General features: G+C 46.4%; 1 protein-coding gene across 1 annotated transcript; it reads left to right on the top strand.

Moving 5' to 3' along the window:
- Positions 1–7,505: 7,505 nt before the first annotated feature.
- On the top strand, positions 7,506–17,343 carry LOC144605341 (fibroblast growth factor 4A-like). Its single transcript, XM_078420475.1, has 3 exons — positions 7,506–7,809; positions 16,576–16,679; positions 17,167–17,343. Exons 1-3 carry the CDS (start codon positions 7,506–7,508, stop codon positions 17,341–17,343), a joined length of 585 nt encoding a protein of 194 aa, XP_078276601.1.
- The last annotated feature ends 1,988 nt before the right edge of the window (positions 17,344–19,331 follow it).

Genomic DNA, 19,331 nt, shown 5'->3' with positions numbered 1-19,331 from the left:
GGAGCCGAAGGGCCTGTTTCCATGCTGTGTCTCAAGTCTGAAGTGAAACCTTAGACCAACTCCCATTCATAGTTCTTCTTCTGATGCAGAAGTCCTTTGAGTCATAGAGTCACAGAGTCATACAGCGTGGAAACAGGCCTATTGGCCCAACTTGCCCTCACCGACCAACATGTCCCATCTACGCTAGTCCCACCTGCCTGTGTTTGGCCCATGTCCCTATAAACCTGTCCTATCCTTGTACCCCATCTAAATGCTTCTCAAAACATTGCGATAGCCCTGCCTCAACTACCTCCTCCGGCAGCTCGTTCCATACACCCACCACCAAAAGGGGTTATGCCTCGGTTCCTATTAAATCTCCCCCCTCCCCTCCCCTCCCCCCCCACCCCCCTTCATCTTAAACCTATGTCCTCTGGGTCTCAATTCCCCTACTCTGGGCGAGAGTTTGGCACCATCTTCTAACGACTGTGTTCCGGGCATGAGAGGGAAGCCTACCTGTTCGGATACCCACGGGAATACCTCTGCATGTAAACCGACCATTTTAAATTGGAAATATAAGCCGGAGCCCTGCTCCTTGTAACTCCTTAAGAAGCTAAAACCAAAGGCAAGACATTGGGAAGAATCAGTGAGCTGCAAGCACGAATAAATAGAAGGTGAATTGGTGGGTATGTTTGACAGACTGGGTTTCAGGAATAAGCGAGCTATATTTAAATGGCACGTTATATTAGTACGTGTTTAGTCATCCAGCAATGCAATAATATAAATGGGCGCCGCTATGTCCCAGCAGCCTCATTTCAAAGGGCACTCGTTCTAAGGGAGGTGTAGAGGTGGAACTGGTAGAGCCGTTGCCTCACAGCGTCACAGACCCGGGTTCGATCCTGACCTAGGGGTTTAGTTTATTGTCACGTGTACCGAGGTACAGTGAAAATCATTTTTGTTGCGTGCTATCTCGTCAGCGGAAAGACTGCACATGATTACAATCGAGCCGTCCACAGTGTACGGATGCAGGATAAAGGGAATAACGTTTGGTGCAAGATAAAGTCCAGTAAAGTCTGATTAACGTGAAAAGTGACCGTGTAGGTTTCCCCCGGCTGCTCTGGTTTCCTCCTACATCCCAAGGACGTGCGGGTTAATTGGCCCTCAGTAACTGAGGGAGTGCATGAGAAAGTGAGACAACATAGAACGAGTGTGATCAATGGTCGGCCTGGACTCGGTGGGCCGAAGGGCCTGTATCTCAAAACTAAGCAAGGGACCTTCACCTGTTTCAGTCTTTTCACTTATTTCAGTAAAGTTGGTAAAGTTTGCAAGTGAATTCATTGCTTGTTCTTGGTGGGTGAGCTGCCTGTTTAGTTTCGAGATACAGCGTGGAAGCAGGCACTTCGGCGCACCGATCTGCGATCATCCCATACACTAAAACTATCCTACACTCTGGTAACAATTTACAGAAGCTATTTAACCTACAAACCCGCACGTCTTTGGGATGTGAGAGGGAACCGGAGCACCCAGAGAAAGCCCACGCGGTTCACAGGGCGAACGTACAAACTCCGTACAGACAGCATCCGAGGTCAGGATGGAACCCGGGTCTCTGGCGCTGTAAGGCAGCAACTCTACCGCTGCACCACTGTGCCGCCACTTGCAATGAGAAAACATTTTCATGCTATGTAGATAGCGTGTACTGATAAATGCTTATATTTATAATTGTAATGTTAATATTTATAATGTTTATAATTCATACAGGGCTGGGAGTGGAACAACAGTATTACTGAGGGCAATGACCTGAAACAAGAGAGAGACACCAAGTGCTGGAGTAACTCAGCGGGTCAGGCAGCAACTCTGGAGAAAAAGAATAGGTGACGTTTCGAAGGGCTGGGTTACTCCAGCATTTTGTGTCTTATCTTCAGTGTAAACCAGCATCGGCAGTTTCTTCCGACACTCCTATGTAGAGCTGATGCCTGACCCGCCAAGTTACTCCAACACTTTGTGTCTCTTTTTTTGTTGTAAACCAGCATCTGCAGTTCCTTGTGTCCACAAACAACAAGTGGCAGTGCTGCCTGCTGATGACGCAGAAGCAACCTCAGGTAGACTTGTTAGGGTTAACATTTACTTCTCTTACAATATTCGTCCTTCCTTCCTCACGGCGCCAGGGACCCAGGTCCGATCCTGACTACGGGCGCTGTCTGTACAGAGTTTGTACGTTTCCCCCCTGTGACCAGCGTAGGTTTTCTCAGAGATCTTTGGTATCCTCCCATACTCCAAAGACATGCAGGTTTGTAGGTTAATTAGATTCGGTAACAATTGTGTGTGTGTGTGCGTGTGTGTGCGTGTGTGTGTGTGTGTGTGTGTGTGAGTGTGTGTGTGTGTGTGTGTGCAGGATAGTGCTGGTGTTCAGAGTGGTTGCTGGTCGGCATGGACTCGGTGGGCCGAAGGGCTCGTTTCCACGCTGTATCATTACATTAAACTTTGCACTTTGCCCAATGAATCTTGTACCCCGATGTGGCCACGGTGAAAATCTATACTCGGCCCCCCAAGTGCCTTTCCCAATTTCCGTCAGTTTCCATTTTAGCTCCGATGTGCCCTAAATAAACTAAATAAAACGTCGAAATCCCTCCACCTTTTTCAACCCCGTCTCCCATTACAGGCAGGTGATCAAGTTGCATGAGGTCACAGACCGCTTTAAGTCAAAGCCAATAAGACTGCAGGAGATTAGAACTGGAATAGGCGAGCCGAATGGAGCAGGAAGCAAATAATTGCCCGTGGTTTTGGTTTAATTCCCAAGGGATGAATAGAAGGTAATTTTATTCCTGTACACCGGGGGTAGGTCAATTGACAGAATCTAACGTGGACTGCTCCTTAAATGGTTGGGAGGGGAAATTAAGACTCCTCGTCCCAGCTTGAACCAAGTCAGTCTAAAGCTGACTAACCAAGTCTGTTGTGTAGGAAGGATCTGCAGATGCTGGTTTAAACCGAAGATAGACAGACACAAAGTGCTGGAGTTACTCAGCGGGACAGGCAGCATCTCTGGAGAGAAGGAATGGGTGACGTTTCGGGTCGAACAACCCTAGGAACAACGGGTCAGGCAGCATCTCTGGAGAAAAGGAATACTTGACGATTCTTCAGTCTGAAGAAGGGTCTCGACCCGAAACGTCATCTGTTCTTTTCCTACCGAGACGCTGCCGACTGCAGCTTGTTGTGTCTGTCTTTTCGGTTTAAACTAGCATCTGCAGTTCCTTCTAGCATCAGGCAGTAGTGTCGTAGAGTAGGAGGGTCTCGACCCGAAACGTCGCCATTCCTTCTCTCCCGAGATGCTGCCTGACCTGCTGAGTTACTCCAGCATTTTGTGAATATATATCAACCTCATCTATTGCATCCGCTGCTCTAGATGTCAACTTATTTACCTCCTCCAACCTCATCTTTTGTATCCGCTGCTCTAGATGTCAACTTATTTACATCGGCGAAACCAAGCGCAGGCTCGGCAATCGCTTCGCTCAACACCAGCGCTCGGTCCGCATTGACCAAACTGATCTCCCAGTGGCCGAGCACTTCAACTTCCCCTCCCATTCCCAGTCTGACCTTTCAGTCATGGGCCTCCTCCAGTGCCATAGTAAGGCCCACCGGAAATTGGAGGAACAGCACCTCATATTTCGCCTGGGCAGCTTGCAGCCCAGTGGTACGAACATCGACTTCTCCAACTTTAGATATTTCCTCCGTCCCTCTCTTCCCCTCCTCCTTCCCAGATCTCCCTCTATCTTCCTGTCTCCACCTATATCCTTCCTTTGTCCCGCCCCCCTGATATCAGTCTGAAGAAGGGTCTCGACCCGAAACGTCACCCATTCCTTCTCTCCCGAGATGCTGCCTGACCTGCTGAGTTACTCCAGCATTTTGTGAATAAATACCTTCGATTTGTACCAGCATCTGCAGTTATTTTCTTATACTATATATATATCCTTCTAGCATCACATCACTTCATGTGAGCAAGGTTAATTCACTTCAGTGAATTTCACAACAAGACATAGATCATTAAATGTGGGAACAGGACTTGATTAGAATTGAATGTCAACACAATGGACCCAATATAGAATACAAGAGCCTTACACACCATTTATGAAGGGGAAATGTGAGATGGAAATGAGAAAATGTAATTACCGTAATTGCATCAGCTTTGATGCTGACATTTGCCTGATCTCCTTGTGATCAGCTGCATCTCGTTCAAAGGACATAACTCAGGAAATTCGTGAGGCATTTCGAACCCAAGTCCAACTATTCTGTTGGGTAAACATAGGATGTTTGTGGGAGTGTTTAGTTTAGTTTAGTTTAGTGTATTGTCACATATACCCCCCCTTCCTCATTCGTAACAAGGACAGAATCCCCCTCATTCTCACCTTCCACCCCACCAGCCAGCATATCCAACAAATCATCCTCCAACATTTCCGTCACCTACAACGGGACCCCACCACTGGCCACATCTTCCCAACCCCATCCCCTTTCTGCGTTCCGCAGAGACCGTTTCCACCGTAACTCCCTGGTCCACTCGTCCCTTCCTACCCAAACCACCCCATCCCCGGGCACTTTCCCCTGCAACCGCAGGAGATGCAACACCTGGCCCTTTACCTCTCCCCTCAACTCCATCCAAGGACCCAAACAGTCTTTCCAGGTGAGACAGAGGTTCACCTGCACCTCCTCCAACCTCATCTATTGCATCTGCCGCTCTAGATGTCAACTTCTTTACATCGGTGAACCAAACGCAGGCTCGGCGATCGTTTCGCTCAACACCTTCGCTCAGTCCACCTTAACCAACCTGATCTCCCGGTGGCAAAGCACTTCAACTCCCCCTCCCACTCCCAGTCTGACCTTTCTGTCATGGGCCTCCTCCAGTGCCATAGTGAGGCCCACCGGAAATTGGAGGTACAGCACCTCATATTTTGCTTGGGCATCTTGCAGCGCAGCGGTATGAACATTGACCTCTCCAACTTTACATAGTTCCTCTGTCCCTCTCTTCCCCTCCCCTTCCCAGTTCTCCCTCTATCTTCCTGTCTCCACCTATATCCTTCCTTTGTACCGCCCCCCTGACATCAGTCTGAAGAAGGGTCTCGATCCAAAAACGTCACCCATTCCTTCTCTCCTGAGATGCTGCCTGACAGGCTGAGTTACTCCAGCATTTTGTGAATAAATACCTTCGTCACGTATAATGAGGTACAGTGAAAAGCTTTTGTTGCGTGCAAACCAGTCAGCGGAAAGACTATACATGATTATAATCGGGCCGTCCACAGTGTACAGATACATCATAAGGGAATATTGTGAGGTAGTGTGAGGTAAAGTTCGATTTAATATGGTCCAAGGCTCTCCAATGAGGTAGATGGTAGGTCAGGACCGTTCTCTAGTTGTTGTTAGGATGGTTCAGTTGCCTGATAACAGCCGGGAAGAAACTGTCCCTGAATCTGGAGGTGTGCGTTTTCATGCTTCTGTACCTCTTGCCTGATGAGAGAGAGGAGAAGAGGGAGTGACCGGGGTGAGACTGGTCCTTGATGATGCTGCTGGCCTTGCCGAGGCAGCGTGAGATGTAGATGGAGTCAATGGAAGGGAGGCTGGTTTCTGCGATGGTCTGGGCTGCGTTCACAATTCTCTGCAATTTCTTTGCGGTCTTGGATGGAGCTGCTCCCAAACCAAGCTGTGATGTATCCTGATAAAATGCAGTGAGCGATGGACTTTAATGATATTCTATATACACTAATCTATAATAGGCAACATACTATATCACCTCATCCCCTCCCACAATCTCTCCTGTGTCATTAAACAATAATGCCGAAAAAAAAATCTTGCCCTGCACATCTTACCTAAACTTTCCCCTCTGACCTATACCCTTTCGTCTTTGGCCAAATTAGGGTTCACACACAAGTTCACAAGTTATAGGAGTAGAATTAGGCCATTCGGCCCATCACATCCACTGGAGTAGATGTGGGGAAGATGTTTCCACTAGTGGGAGAGTCTAGGACCAGAGGGCACAGCCTCAGACTAAAAGGACCTACCTTTAGAAAGTAGATGAGGAGGAATTTCTTTAGCCAGAGGGTGGTGCATCTGTGGAATTCATTTCAACAAGATGCCAGAGGAGGTATTTGAGGCAGATACTATAACAACATTTAAAAGACACAGGTACATGGATAGAACAGGTTCAGCGGGATAAGGGCCAAATACATGGATAGGAAAGATTTTACGGGATTTGGACCAAACGTGGACAGGAGGGACCAGTGTGGATATGGTATGTTGGTCAGCATGGGCAAGTTGGGCCGAAGGGCCTGTTTCCACGCTGTGTGGCACGATGATTCTACTTTGAAACTGTGCCCTGTGCTTCTCTGTATTAACTAACACTCTGGCAGTGCGACACTGCTCTCTGGAGTTTAAGCCTAGTTCTGTACTCATATCCTGAATCCTCCAACTCGAAGATTACTCCCCAACTTTAGTGTGGCACGCTGGCACAGCGTTAGAGTTGCTGCCTCACAGCGGCAGAGACCTGGGTTCAATCCTGACTACAGGTGCTGTCTGTACGGAGTTTGTACGTTCTCCCTGTGACTGCGTCGGTTTCCTCCGCGTGCTCCGGTTTCCTCCCACACCTGAAGGACGTGCAGGGTTTGTACGTTAATTGGCCTCTCAGTAAATTGCCCCTTGTGCGTAGGGAGCAGGATGGGAAAGTGGCATAACATAGATCCAGTATGAACGGGTGATCGATGGTCGGCATGGACTCGGTGGGTGGAAGGGCCTGTTTCCGTGCTGTAACTCTGAACGAAACTGAACTGAATGAAACTGAACTGAACTGAACTGAACTAAACTGAATTGAACTAAACTGAATTAAACTGAACTAAACTTGTATGAAACATGAATATTTGCAGATAACCACTTGCTGTGTTTATCAAGAACACTTTACTGCAGTAAGGGTTTGGTCTGGTACAGTAAAAACAAGGTGATATAGGTAGTATAAAGAAGTATAAGGTAGTATAAAGAAGTCTGAAGAATGGTCTCGACCCGAAACGTCACCCATTCCTTCTCTCCTGAGATGCTGCCTGACCTGCTGAGTTACTCCAGCATTTTGTGAATAAAAGGTGATATAGGAGTTAGTTCACACTGTTTGAACCCTCTTCATCAATGATCTAAAATAAATAGATGTCAAATTAACAAACATGGTACTCTCCAAAAAATTCCTTTCTATTTTTTGTTAAATTTTAATTTAAACTCGAGAGTCATTGAATTGAAAGTCAGTGTAAATGAGCCGACAGGATGGGCTGAGAGTCGAACTGTTGGCCACCAAGTTTGTGCTCTGCGTAAATGGTTTTTTTTAATGATTGTGTTAAAGGTGTTTTTATTTAATTTTCTTTTTGGATTTTGTGCGTGTCAGCAGTACTTTGTGCATGCTCCAAAAATAAAGAGGGCCCTAACAGACATTGGTGTGGAAATCTAGAAGCCCGGTTATTTTTAGTCCATCAATTCCTTTACCCACGTGCGGGTTTAAGTTGATTAGAATGTTTCAGGCAGCACCTCTCCACTGGACCTGGTCAGTTGCTCTCCTTGGCCTCCTTGTTGGAGTGGCCTGCCCGATTCCTGTGGCGAGGACTGTGAGAGGGGGTTTCGACGGGAGATGGGACACTCTCCTCTCCAGATCCTTGCATCCGATCTCTGGAAGGAAACTAGACCTCGGCTGGGACAAGGACTATTTCAGAGGAATCAAGAGAGTGAGAAGGCTATATTGCAATGGCGGCATCGGGTTTCACCTCCAGATTACATCCGATGGACAAATTTGCGGAGCCCACGCTGAAAACGAGTACAGTAGGTTGCCGGTGCCTTTTGTCGGTTTTTTAATCCCGTGTCTGTTTGCATCTTTGGTCGGGCAGGCAGGCTCTGTACTCGGGAAGAGCTGCACAGTGCGGAGATTTTAAGTGCAAGATTTTTTTTTTAAGCAGGTGTTAGTTATCCCTTTCGGGGAAATTAATAGAAATTTTAACGAGGCCTTATCTAGATTGGAACCCGCAATCTTTCGGCAAGCAGTGACTTCTCTAAAACGCTGGCAACAGCAGTGCTATTAAATGTTTTAAAAGTCCGGTCAAAAGACTTGACTGCTGGGGCACAGTTGCTTCCTTGTTTGATAATGTTATTGGATGCACCAGCTTCTGAGATCCATAATGTTTGCTGATGTTTTGTATTGGAGTTGCGATTGAGTTTGCGTTCCTTTGGGTCGTGTGTAGCTTTGAAAACTTGTACATGTATTTTCTGTCTGTCACGTAATATACAAGTTTATTTAGCAACTGCCTCATGCTATTCATTGCAAAATAGACAACGGAGAGACTTGCGGATCTAAAATACTCATTTTAGCATCTTGTTTTAAATGAGATATCTGGTATTCTATGGCTGCACAGATGAGCGGCACGGTGGCGCAGCTGGTAGAGCCGCTGCCTCACAGCACCAGAGGCCCAGGTTCGATCCTGACCTCGGGTGCTGTCTGAGTGGTGTTTGCATGTTTTCCCTGTGACCGCATCGGTTTACCACACGTTACGATAGAACTTTATTTATCCCAGGAGGGGAATTGGTCTGCCAACAGCCATAAAACACGACATGATATAAGAAGTATGAAAGTAAAGTGACGAGTGGAAAGTCAAGGATTGGGGATGTGCAAAGATTGGGGGGGGGGGAGGGGGGTGGGAGTCATTCTCAGTCTACCCCATGACAGAAGGGAGAGGAGTTTTTCAGTTAGATAGCCACGGGGAAGAAAGATCTCCTGTGGTGTTCTGTGCTGCATCTTGGTGGGACCAGTCTGTTGCTGAAGGTGCTCCTCAGGTTGACCAGTGTGTCACGGAGGGGGTGAGCTGTATTGTCCAGGATGCTCCGCAGTTTGAGGAGCATCCTCCCCTCCAAGACCACCTCCAGTGAATCCACCATTTCCTCCGGGTGCTCCGGTTTCCTCCCACATCCCAAAGACGTGCGGGTTTGTAGGTCGATTGGCCTTCTGTAAATTGCCGTTTGTGTGTAAGGAGTGGATGCGAAAGTGGGATTACGTAGAACTGGCGTGAATGGATGATCGATGGTCAGCATGGACTCGTTGGGCTGAAGGGCCTGTTTCCACGCTGTATCTTTTAATCAATCAAAACCCAAAATGGTTTAAAAAGGTAGTGGACAAAAGGGATGCTGTGTAAATAGAGCGCAGAGAAGGCCAGATTGCTACCTCCCTCCATGTTTGTTGGCAGAGCTGTTCTTGCATTCAACGTGAATAATTTTGCACCTGTCATTTTGAAATTATTGATACGGCAGTTTAATTAATAGAGTCCGAGAAAATTTAGACAGCTTTGGCTTTCAAGTAAAGATTACTATATCTTGGCTGAAGTGCAAGACTTGATCAGCTGATGGTATTCGGGAACCGTAGTTGATGTATCTGCCCTGCATTGCAAGCCCTGTGTTGTTTAAAAAAACTCTCCCACCCCTAACCCCTCGACCCACCATGATGAGTGTTTGTCGGCACTGGGCCTGCACTCACTGGAGTTTAGAAGAATGAGGGGGGACCTCATTGAAACGTACAGAATAGTGAAAGACTTCGATAGAGTGGATGTGAAGAGGATGTTTCCACTAGTGGGAGAGTCTAGGTCTAGAGGTCAAAGGGAATTAAAGGACGTTCTTTTAGGAAAGAGATGAGGAGAAAGTCCTTTAGGCGAGGGTGGTGAATCTGTGGAAATCTTTGCCACAGAAGGCTGTAGAGGCCAATATTTTTAAGGCAGAGGTAGATCGATTTTTGATTAGTACGGGTGTCAGAGGTTATGGGGTGAAGGCAGGAAAATGTGGTTAGGAGGGAGAGATAAATCATCCATGATTGAATGGTGGAGTAGACTTGATGGGCTGAATGGCCTAATTCTACTCCTATCACTTATGACCTTTTGACCACCAGTATTGCCCAATTAACTGAATCACCCTACCTCACTCGAGAGTAGTGCTGAACTACTATCTACCTCATTGGTGACCCTTGGATTATCTTTGACCGGACGTTACTGGCTTTACCTTGCACTGAACATTATTCCCTTATCCCGTATCTGTACACTGTGAATGGCTTGATTGTAATCACGTGTAATCATTTCGCTGTCTGGTTAGCACGCAACAAAAGCTTTCCACTGCACCTCGGTACCGTGACTATGAACTAAATTGGAGTGTAATCACAAAAATAGTTTACACGTGCCATAACACAGCAGTAAGCAAAGTTACAAGTTGCATTCTTCACAACTGAATGGTGTGTGAATGTATTTAAAAGGCATTTAAAAGACATTTGGATGAGTAATGGCGTCACGGTGGCGCAGCGGTAGAGTTGCTGCCACACAGCACCAGAGACCCGGGTTCGATCCTGACTACAGATGCTGTCTGTACGGAGTTTGTACATTCTCCCCGTGACCGCGTGAGTTTTCTCCGGGTGCTCTGGTTTCCTCCCACATTCCAAAGACACACAGGTTGTAGGTTAATTGGCTTGGTATAAATGTAAATTGTCCCTAGTATGCGTAGGATAGTGTTGCTATGCGGCGATCGCTGGTCGGTGTGGACTCAGTGGGCCGAAGGGCCTGTTTCCGCGTTGTATCTCTAAACTAAACTACTAGCCAGACTTTACAGGTACACCACCGATTTTCCGGCACCCTTGGTTTAGTTTAGTTTAGAGATACAGCGTGGAACCAGGCTCTTTGGCCCACCGAGTCCACGCCGACCAGTGATCCCCACACACTGACCCTCGGTTCCACAGCCTTTCTAGATTGCCTGTTGAGCTGGACCAACAGAAGAGTCTAGGACGAGAGGTCACAGCCTCAGAATTAAAGGACGTTCTTTTAGGAAGGAGATGAGGAGGAATTTCTTTCGTCAGAGGGTGGTGAATCTATGGAATTCTTTGCCACAGAAGGCTGTGGAGGCAAATTCTCCCCGTGACCACGTGAGTTTTCTCCAGGTGCTCCAGTTTCTCCCACACTCCAAAGACATATAGGTTTGTAGGTTAATTGGCTTCCGTAAAAATTGTAAATTATCCCTAGTGTGTAGGATAATAGTGCTAGTGTGCGGGAATTGATGGACAGTGCGGCTCGGTGAGCCGAAGGGCCTCTTTCGACGCTGCATCACTAAACTAAACTAAACTAAACCAAGTACGTGGATTGGAAAGGCTTGGAGGAATATGGACCAAACTCAGGCAATTGCGACTAGCTTAGATGGAGCAACCTGGTCAGTATGGACAAGCTGGGCCGAAGGGCCTATTTCCGTGCTGGATGACTCCACGACTCCATGACTTGTATTGAGGAGGGGAATGTTTGCAAAAGACTACACTTTAATTTTCAGTCTCAAAGGTTTTCTGAGGTGATCCAAGAATTTGGTATTTATTGCATGTCAACCATTTTTAATCTAGGGTTTCGTATTTAAGACGCCAGGAATAATTCTGTTCCTACTTTTTCTTTTTGTGTACGCAATGTTAATCTTACAGACAAATATACCACCTAGGAATGCACAGACAGTAACAAAAAGATTATTAAACACGGCTTCTAACATTTCACTTGTTAAAAACTGAAAATGAATGTCAAGTGTTTGTTTATTTACAATCTCCATGGAGAATATATCAGCTTCCAGTCCTAGCAGTCAGAATGCAGAAGATATTTTTAAAAAGCAAATAGTTATAGAGTCATACAGCGAGGAAACAGGCCCTTTGGCCCTACTTGCCAACACCACCCAACATGCCCCATCTACACTAGTCCTACCTGCCTGCGTTTGGCCCATATCCCTCTAAACCTATCCTATCCATGTACCTTTCTAAATGTTTCGTGAACTTTGCGATAGTCCCTGCCTCAACTACTATAGAGACGTATAAAATTATGAAAGGACTGAACAAGCTAGATGCAGGAAAAATGTTCCCAATGTTGGGGTAGTCCAGAACCAGGGGCCAATAAAGGGGAGGCCATTCAAAACTGAGGCGAGAAAAAAGTTTTTCACCCAGAGAGTTGTGAATTTGTGGAATTCTCTGCCACAGAAGGCAGTGGAGGCCAATTCACTGGATGAATTTAAAAGAGAGTTAGATAGAGCTCTAGTGGCTAGTGGAATCAAGGGATATGGGGAGAAGGCAGGCACGGGTTACTGATTGTGGATGACCAGCCATGATCACAATGAATGGCAGTGCTGGCTGGAAGGGCCAAATGGCCTCCTCCTGCACCTATTTTCTATGTTCCTATGCTTACCTCCCCCAGTAGCTCGTTCCACACACCCACCACCCTTTGTGTAAAAAAACGTCACCCCTCGGGATCCTATTACATCTTTCCGGTCGACACGTTCTTTGGCCCAACTAGCCCATGCCTACCAAGATGTCCCATCTACACTAGTCCCACCTGCTTGCATTTGGCCCATATCCCTCCAAACCTTTTTTTAAACTCACTGTACCTGTCCAAATGTCATTTGTATCAATTTTCCTCCTGTGATAAATAAAGTTCTATCGCATCGTATCGTATCATGTCGTATCGTATCGTAAATGGTATTGCCTCAGCCTCAGCGACCTCCTGTGACCGCTCCTTCCACATGTTTGTTGCTAATCTCTGCACCCCTCCAACATTTGACATCCCAGGCACACTATGTTTCAGTGATATTCAGGTGGCTGTACCACTGATTCATTCTGAAGAAGGGTCTCGACCCGAAACGTCACCTAATCCTATTCTCCAGAGCTGCTGCCTGACCCGCTGAGTTTGTCCAGCTTTTTCTGTCTCTCTTCGGTTTAAACCAGCGTCTGCAGTTCTTTTCTACACCACTGATTTATTTATTGGTTTGATGACTTAACATTGTACTAGGGGGCATGATATGAATTAGAACTTAGTTTATTCTGACCTTCTGACAGAGCATATGGACCCGAAACATCGCCCATTCCTTCTCTCCCGAGATGCTGCCTGACCTGCTGAGTTACTCCAGCATTTTGTGAATACACCTTCGATTTGTACCAGCATCTGCAGTTATTTTCATATATAGAGTCGTAGAATCATCGAGTGATACAGTGTGGAAACAGGCCCTTCAGCCCAACGTGCCCACACCGGGCAGCAATATCCCAGCTACACTAGTCCCACTTGCCTGCGTTTGGTCCATATCCCTCCAAACCTGTTCTATCCATGTACCTGTTGAACTGTTTCTTAAACGATGGGATAATCCCAGCCGCAACTACCTCCTCTGTTCCATACACCCACCACCCTATGTGTGAAAAAGTTAGCTCTCAGGTTCCTTTTAAATCTTTTCCCCTTCACCTTGAACCTATGTCCTCTGGTCCTCGATTCCCCTACTCTGAGCAAGAGACTCTGTGCATCTACCCGATCTATTCCTCTCATGATTTTGTACACCTCTATAAGATCTCCCCTCATCCTCCTGCACTCCAAGGAATAGAGACCCAGCCTGCTCAACCTCTCCCTGTAGCTCACACCCTCTAGTCCTGGCAACATCCTCCTAAATATTTTCTGAACCCTTTCAAGCTTGACAATATCTTTCCTAATAGGCATAACAGGCCAGAAAACACAATATGCACAGATAATACATAATAAACAAAAATTCAATAAATTAGGAATGATAAAATTAGTGTAATGGTTGCTTAGTGTTCAAAACCTGATGGTTGTAAGGAAGAAGCAGTTCTTGAACCTGGAGGTCACAGTTTTCAGACTCCTGTATCTTCTTCCCGGTTGTAGGAGTGAGGTGAGAGCGTGGCCAGGGTGGTGTGGGTCTCTGATGATGCTGGCTGCCTTTTTGAGGCAGCGCCTCCTGTACTTTCTGTAGGTGGGATGAAGTGGGTGGTGTCCAACACTCTTTGAAATTTCCCATGTTAAGGCAAAGTATGTCAGCTTGGGTAGTTCAGTGGAAGGAATAATAATATTGGACATCCAGTGAATGATGATCTACAACTGGGTGGCGCAGCGGTAGAGTTGCTACCTCACAGCGCCAGGGACCCGGGTTCGATCCTGACCACAGGTGCTGTCTGTACAAAGTTTGTACGTTCTTCCCTTGACCTGCGTGGGTTTTCTCCGAGATCTTCGGTTTCCTCCCACACACCAAAGACGTCCAGGTTTGTAGGTTAATTGGCTTGGTAGAAATGTAAATTGTCCCCAGTGTGTGTCGGATAGTGTTAGTGTGGGGGGCATCGCTGGTCGGTGCGGACTTGATGGGCCGAAGGGCCTGTTTCTGTGATGTTAAGTCATCAAACGTCACCTATTCCTTTTCCCCAGGATGCTGCCTGACCCGCTGAGTTACTCCAGCATTTTGTGTTTATCTTCGGTGTATACGAGCATCTGCAGTTCCTTCTTACACAATTCATACTTGAAACAGCTCAACAGGCTTGAAATTGCAATATATAATGGTAGTATATAGTATTTTATAATTCGATAAATTAATAACTGTCATGCTTGCTTTAAAAAAAAAAAACGAAGTCCTTAATGCAACCAAAGACAGTCCACGGAGGTTCACAGTAGTGTTGTGCAGTGTTCAAGAGCCTGATGGCTGCAGGGAAGAAGCTGTTCCTGAACCTAGAGGTCATGATTTTCAGGCTCCTGTACCTTCTTCCTGATAGCGGGGATGAAATGAGAGCGTGACCAGGGTGGTGTGGGTCTCTGATGATGCTGACTGCCTTTTCGAGGCAGTGACTCCTAAAGATCCTAGAATAAACTCTAGTTTTGCTCCAATGGAGCCATGGTTTTTTACCCATCAGCAAGCACCTTGAAGCCAGTTCAGGTACCTTTCAGGCGGCACGGTGGCACAGCAGTAGAGTTGTTGCCCCACAGCCCCAGAGACCCCTGTTAGATCCTGACTATGGGTGCTGTCTGTACTAGGGTTGTCAACTGTCCCATATTAGTCGGGACATCCCATGTATTGGGCTAAATTGGTTTGTCCCGTACGGGACCGCCCTTGTCCCGTATAGGGCCCGGACACTGCTGGCCCGGATACTGTAGGCCCAGGGGCCGCTGTAGGCCTGGACAGTGTAGACCCGGAGGCCGGGGCGCCACTTAACGGAGGTTGCATAGCAACCCGCCTCCCGGCCCGGGTGTCCTCCGTTGGTGGAGCGGGAGCACGTGGCCGCTGGCTGTGTGAGGTCACGTGGGGCGGTGACGTCACCTTTTGTCCCTTATTTGGGAGTGAGAAAGTTGGTATCTCTAGTCTGTACGCAGTTTGTACATTCTCCCCATGACCGCGTGGGTTTACTCCGGGTGCTCTGGTTTCCTCCCACACTTCAAAGACGTAAGTTTGTAGGTTAATTGGCTTCGGTAAAAAAAAAATGTACATTGCCCCTAGTGTGTGTAGGATAGTGCTAGTGTGCGGGAATCGCTGGTCGGCGCGGACTCGGTGGGCCGAAGGGGCTGTTTCCGCACTGTATCTCTAAACTAAACTAAACAATGAGTAATTTGAAAAGAAGTGCATGTATTGCTGTGCAAATTATTATCCAAAGCCTAGCGATTTTTCTCACAACACAGTTTGATAATAGACCAGCCAAGAACCAGTGACTAGTGAAAGCTAAGAACAGCTGGAAAGGATGTATGTAGACCGCCATTTTTGGAATGTAGTGCACCTGTGTTACATTATAGTCTGTGTGTTGAAAGACTCTCCGATGTGTATCATCTCACAGTGTCGCCATGCTACTTTTAATCTTTGCTAAAATTATGCCTACTTTTTATATGCCGGCATTTGAATAATACCAGTTCCGGCAAACACACATTATCTAATTACAGGAGGGGCAGGAGGTGATATTAGTTTTAGTTTTGAGTTTAGAGATACTGAACGGAAATAGACCTTTTGGCCCACTGAGTCCAAGCCGACCATCGATGGCCCATTCACACAAGGTCTATGTTATCACACTTTCGCTTCCACTCCCGACACACTACGGACAATTTACAGTGGGCCAATTAACCCACAAACCCGCACGTCTTTGGGATGTGGGAGGAAACCGGAGCACCCGGACAAAACCCACGTGGTCACTGGTCTGAAGAAGGGTCTCGACCTGAAACATCACCCATTCCTTCTCTCCAGAGATGCTGCCTGATCCACTGAGTTACTCCAGCTTTTTGTGTCTATCTTTGGTCACGGGGAGAACGTACAAACTCCGTCCAGACAGTACCTGTAGTAAGGATTGAACCCTGATCTCTGGTGCAGTGAGGCAGCAACTCTACCGCTGCACCACCATGCCCCCCCCCCCCCCCATCCCCACATGGATGGTAAACCGATTGTGAGATGTTAACATGGGGTATGCTTTAGAACATAGATCAGTACCACATAAGGTCGACCGCCCCCTCCCCTGACATCAGTCTGAAGAAGGGTCTCGCTCGGCCCTAAACATCACCCATTCCTTCTCTCCAGAGATGCTGCCTGACCCGATGAGTTGCTCCAGCATGTTGTGTCTACCTTCAATCAGACCTTATTGGACTTTCATGTTCATGTGATAGGAGCAGAATTAGGCCAATTGGCCCATCGTCTACTCCGCCATTCATTCATGGCTGATCTATCTTTGAGGCGTCCGAGATATTTAATGTGAAAATGCTGATTTATATTGGTATGAATAATGATTGTGAATGATATTTCTTTTCCCTTCAGGTCTCTTGATGATATCTTCAGTCGAGTTGGGAGTGGTTAGTTTATACGGAGTCAAAGCGCATGCCTTTGTTGCGATGAACAGCAAAGGTCGACTGTATGCATCGGTAAGTCAATCAATTCCCTTAATCCTGCATCTGTACACTGTGGACGGCTCGATTGTAATCGTGTATGGTCTTTCCGCTGACTGGTTAGCACGCAACAAAAAGCTTTTCACTGTACCTCAGTACACGATCCTCGCACATTAACACTATCCTACACTAGGGACAATTTTTTAAAAACATTTTACGCCAAGCCAATTTACCTACAAACCTGTACGTCTCTGGAGCGCGGGAGGAAACCGAAGATCTCGGAGGAAACCCACGCAAGTCACGGGGAGTACGTACAAACTCCATACGGACAGCACCCGTGGTCGGGATCGAACCCGGGTCTCTGGCGCTGTGAAGCAGCGACTCTACCGCTGAGCCACTTATGAGCATCGGTGGAAGGGGAGGATGGAGGGAGGGGAGATGAAGGGGAGATGAGGGGGCAAAGCCTTTGATGCGTATATGGTCGCCCGACTGTAAAACCTCTGCAAAATTACTTGTCTTTCAGAAGGACTTCAGAAGTGAATGCGAATTTAAAGAAAGACTCTTGCCGAACCGCTACAATGTGTATGAATCGAAGAGTTACCCGGGGATGTACATAGCATTGAGCAAACACGGAAGAGCCAAGAGAGGAAGCAAAGTTTCACCCACCCTGAGAGTCACGCATTTTTTACCTAGATTATGAAAAAATGAAATTTTTTCACAAGACAAAATCTTCATGGAAATAGCATTGCAGAAGAGTATATATGTACAGGACATTTCTCGTCTAACGTTAACTTATTAACTTATATGGAGACAGCATTACCTGTAAATAGGTACTACTTTTTATAGTTATTTTGACATTAATGCTGCTTTTTAAAGTAAGTGTGACTCTGGGCACGCAGGAAGGATACTTTCCATTGTGGTCAGATTGTGTTCTCAGCAAGAACCGTGAACCTCTTTCATTAAAAGGTCAGTTACCAGTTGCAGTAGGATCTATTTCCTAAATTCTGCAAAATGTCGGTGGCGCAGTGGTAGAGTTGCTGCCTCACAGCGCCAGAGACCCGGGTTTGATCCTGACTACAGAAGCTGCCTGCACGGAGTTTGCACGATCTCCCTGTGACTGCGTGGGTTTTCTCCGGGTGCTCTTGTTTCCTCCCACATCCCAAAGACACGCGGGTTTGTAGGTTAATTGGCTTCTGTAAATTGTCCCCAGTGTGTAGGATAGAACTAGTGTACGGGTAATCGCTGGTCGGCGCGGACTCGGTGGCCAGAAGAGCCACGATCTAAACTAAACTAAACCAAACCAGGCTAGACTACTCTGGGCTAGACTACTCCAGTCTAGGCTAGACTATTCTAGTCTGGACTAGACAAAACAGACACAATCTGAAAACAATGGTAAATGAGTTTGTAGATTAGCGATCTCTTTAGTGGAGATGTCACACATGCCTTTTGGGTACTTACTGTCCAAGCAATGAACCGCTGCTACTGGTAATATCACAGACTTCCTCCAGCCATCGTGAAGTGCCAACCCTCTCTCCGCAGAGCACGAGGTGACCCTGAACTATAAATATTGGACCTTTTCCACCATCTTTCTCTCTCTTCTTGTTCCAGTTGTGACACTGGGGGTACCATTCACAGCAGACGGGTCTGGTAAACATTCAAAGATGGAAAGGGGGGAAATATATGTAAGGATTAATGCAGGGGAAGGTTAGATGACATTCTTGTGTTTTGGAAATTCATTTTCAAGGTTTAAAAAAAAAATGTTGATTGATTTTTATACTATATGCACATATATAAATATTGACTTTGATGTGATGGTGCTGATTTAACAGCTCCAGTGACTTGCTGCCTTGTACTGAAACCAGTAGACTGATATAAAAATCTCAAAGAAATAAGAAACCAAGTGGACAATAGTGTCCATGATAGTGTGGGATTATGTTCATGAAGTCTTTAAAGGTTTATCTGGAAATAGAAATATGTTTTTAGTTTTTTGGATATAATGGGGCATTGAAGATCGTAGCATTAGAATGCAGATGAGGAGGAATTTTTTTAGTCAGAGGGTGGTGAATCTGTGGAATTCATTGCCACAGACGGCTGTGGAGGCCAAGTCATTGGATATTTTAAAAATGGAGATTGACGGATTCTTGATCAGTGGTTATGGGGAGAAGGCAGGTGAACGGGGTTGAGAGGGAGAGATAGATCAGCCATGATTGAACGGTGGAGTAGACTTGATGGGCCAAATGGCCAAATTCTGCTCCTTTCACGTATGAAGCAATGGATTAGAAACACACTGACTGTGTTTGTTGTTGGCGCTTAGTATTTCTCAGCCGAGAGTTATTGTGATCTACAAAAGCAGACTCCATAATAAATTCCAGAAAGAAACTTGATATATGCTTGAAAAGAGGCGGGAGGGGGGTGGAATTTCCAAACTAATGGGGGGGGGATAACAGTGTTGGAGTGCACAATGGAAAAATCTTTAAAAGGGTGGGCACAGTCGTAAGAGATCAAATGGCCTCCTTCTCTTCTGTGTGATTTTTTAAGAGGTGCTTTATTAATTCTTTGTTCAATGGTTCTTTATTATCACATGTACAGTGAAAATCTTTTTTTGCCTACTGTTCAGTAAATTATCACCATACACAAGTCCAATCCGAGATTTAGTATGGAATGTATGGAGAAATGATCATATAAAAG

The sequence above is a fragment of the Rhinoraja longicauda genome, chromosome 24 (assembly GCF_053455715.1).
Source record: "Rhinoraja longicauda isolate Sanriku21f chromosome 24, sRhiLon1.1, whole genome shotgun sequence".
NCBI lineage: Eukaryota > Metazoa > Chordata > Chondrichthyes > Rajiformes > Arhynchobatidae > Rhinoraja > Rhinoraja longicauda.
Note: the sequence above shows the minus strand (reverse complement) of the source record. Positions and strands in the feature narration are given on the sequence as shown.

Coding starts and splice junctions, on each gene's coding strand:
- LOC144605341 (XM_078420475.1), top strand. CDS start 7,506: ATGTTTCAGGCAGCACCTCTCCACTGGACCTGGTCAGTTGCTCTCCTT. Junction 7,810..16,575: donor CCACGCTGAAAACGAGTACA/GTAGGTTGCCGG, acceptor TTTTCCCTTCAG/GTCTCTTGATGATATCTTCA. Junction 16,680..17,166: donor AAGGTCGACTGTATGCATCG/GTAAGTCAATCA, acceptor CTTGTCTTTCAG/AAGGACTTCAGAAGTGAATG.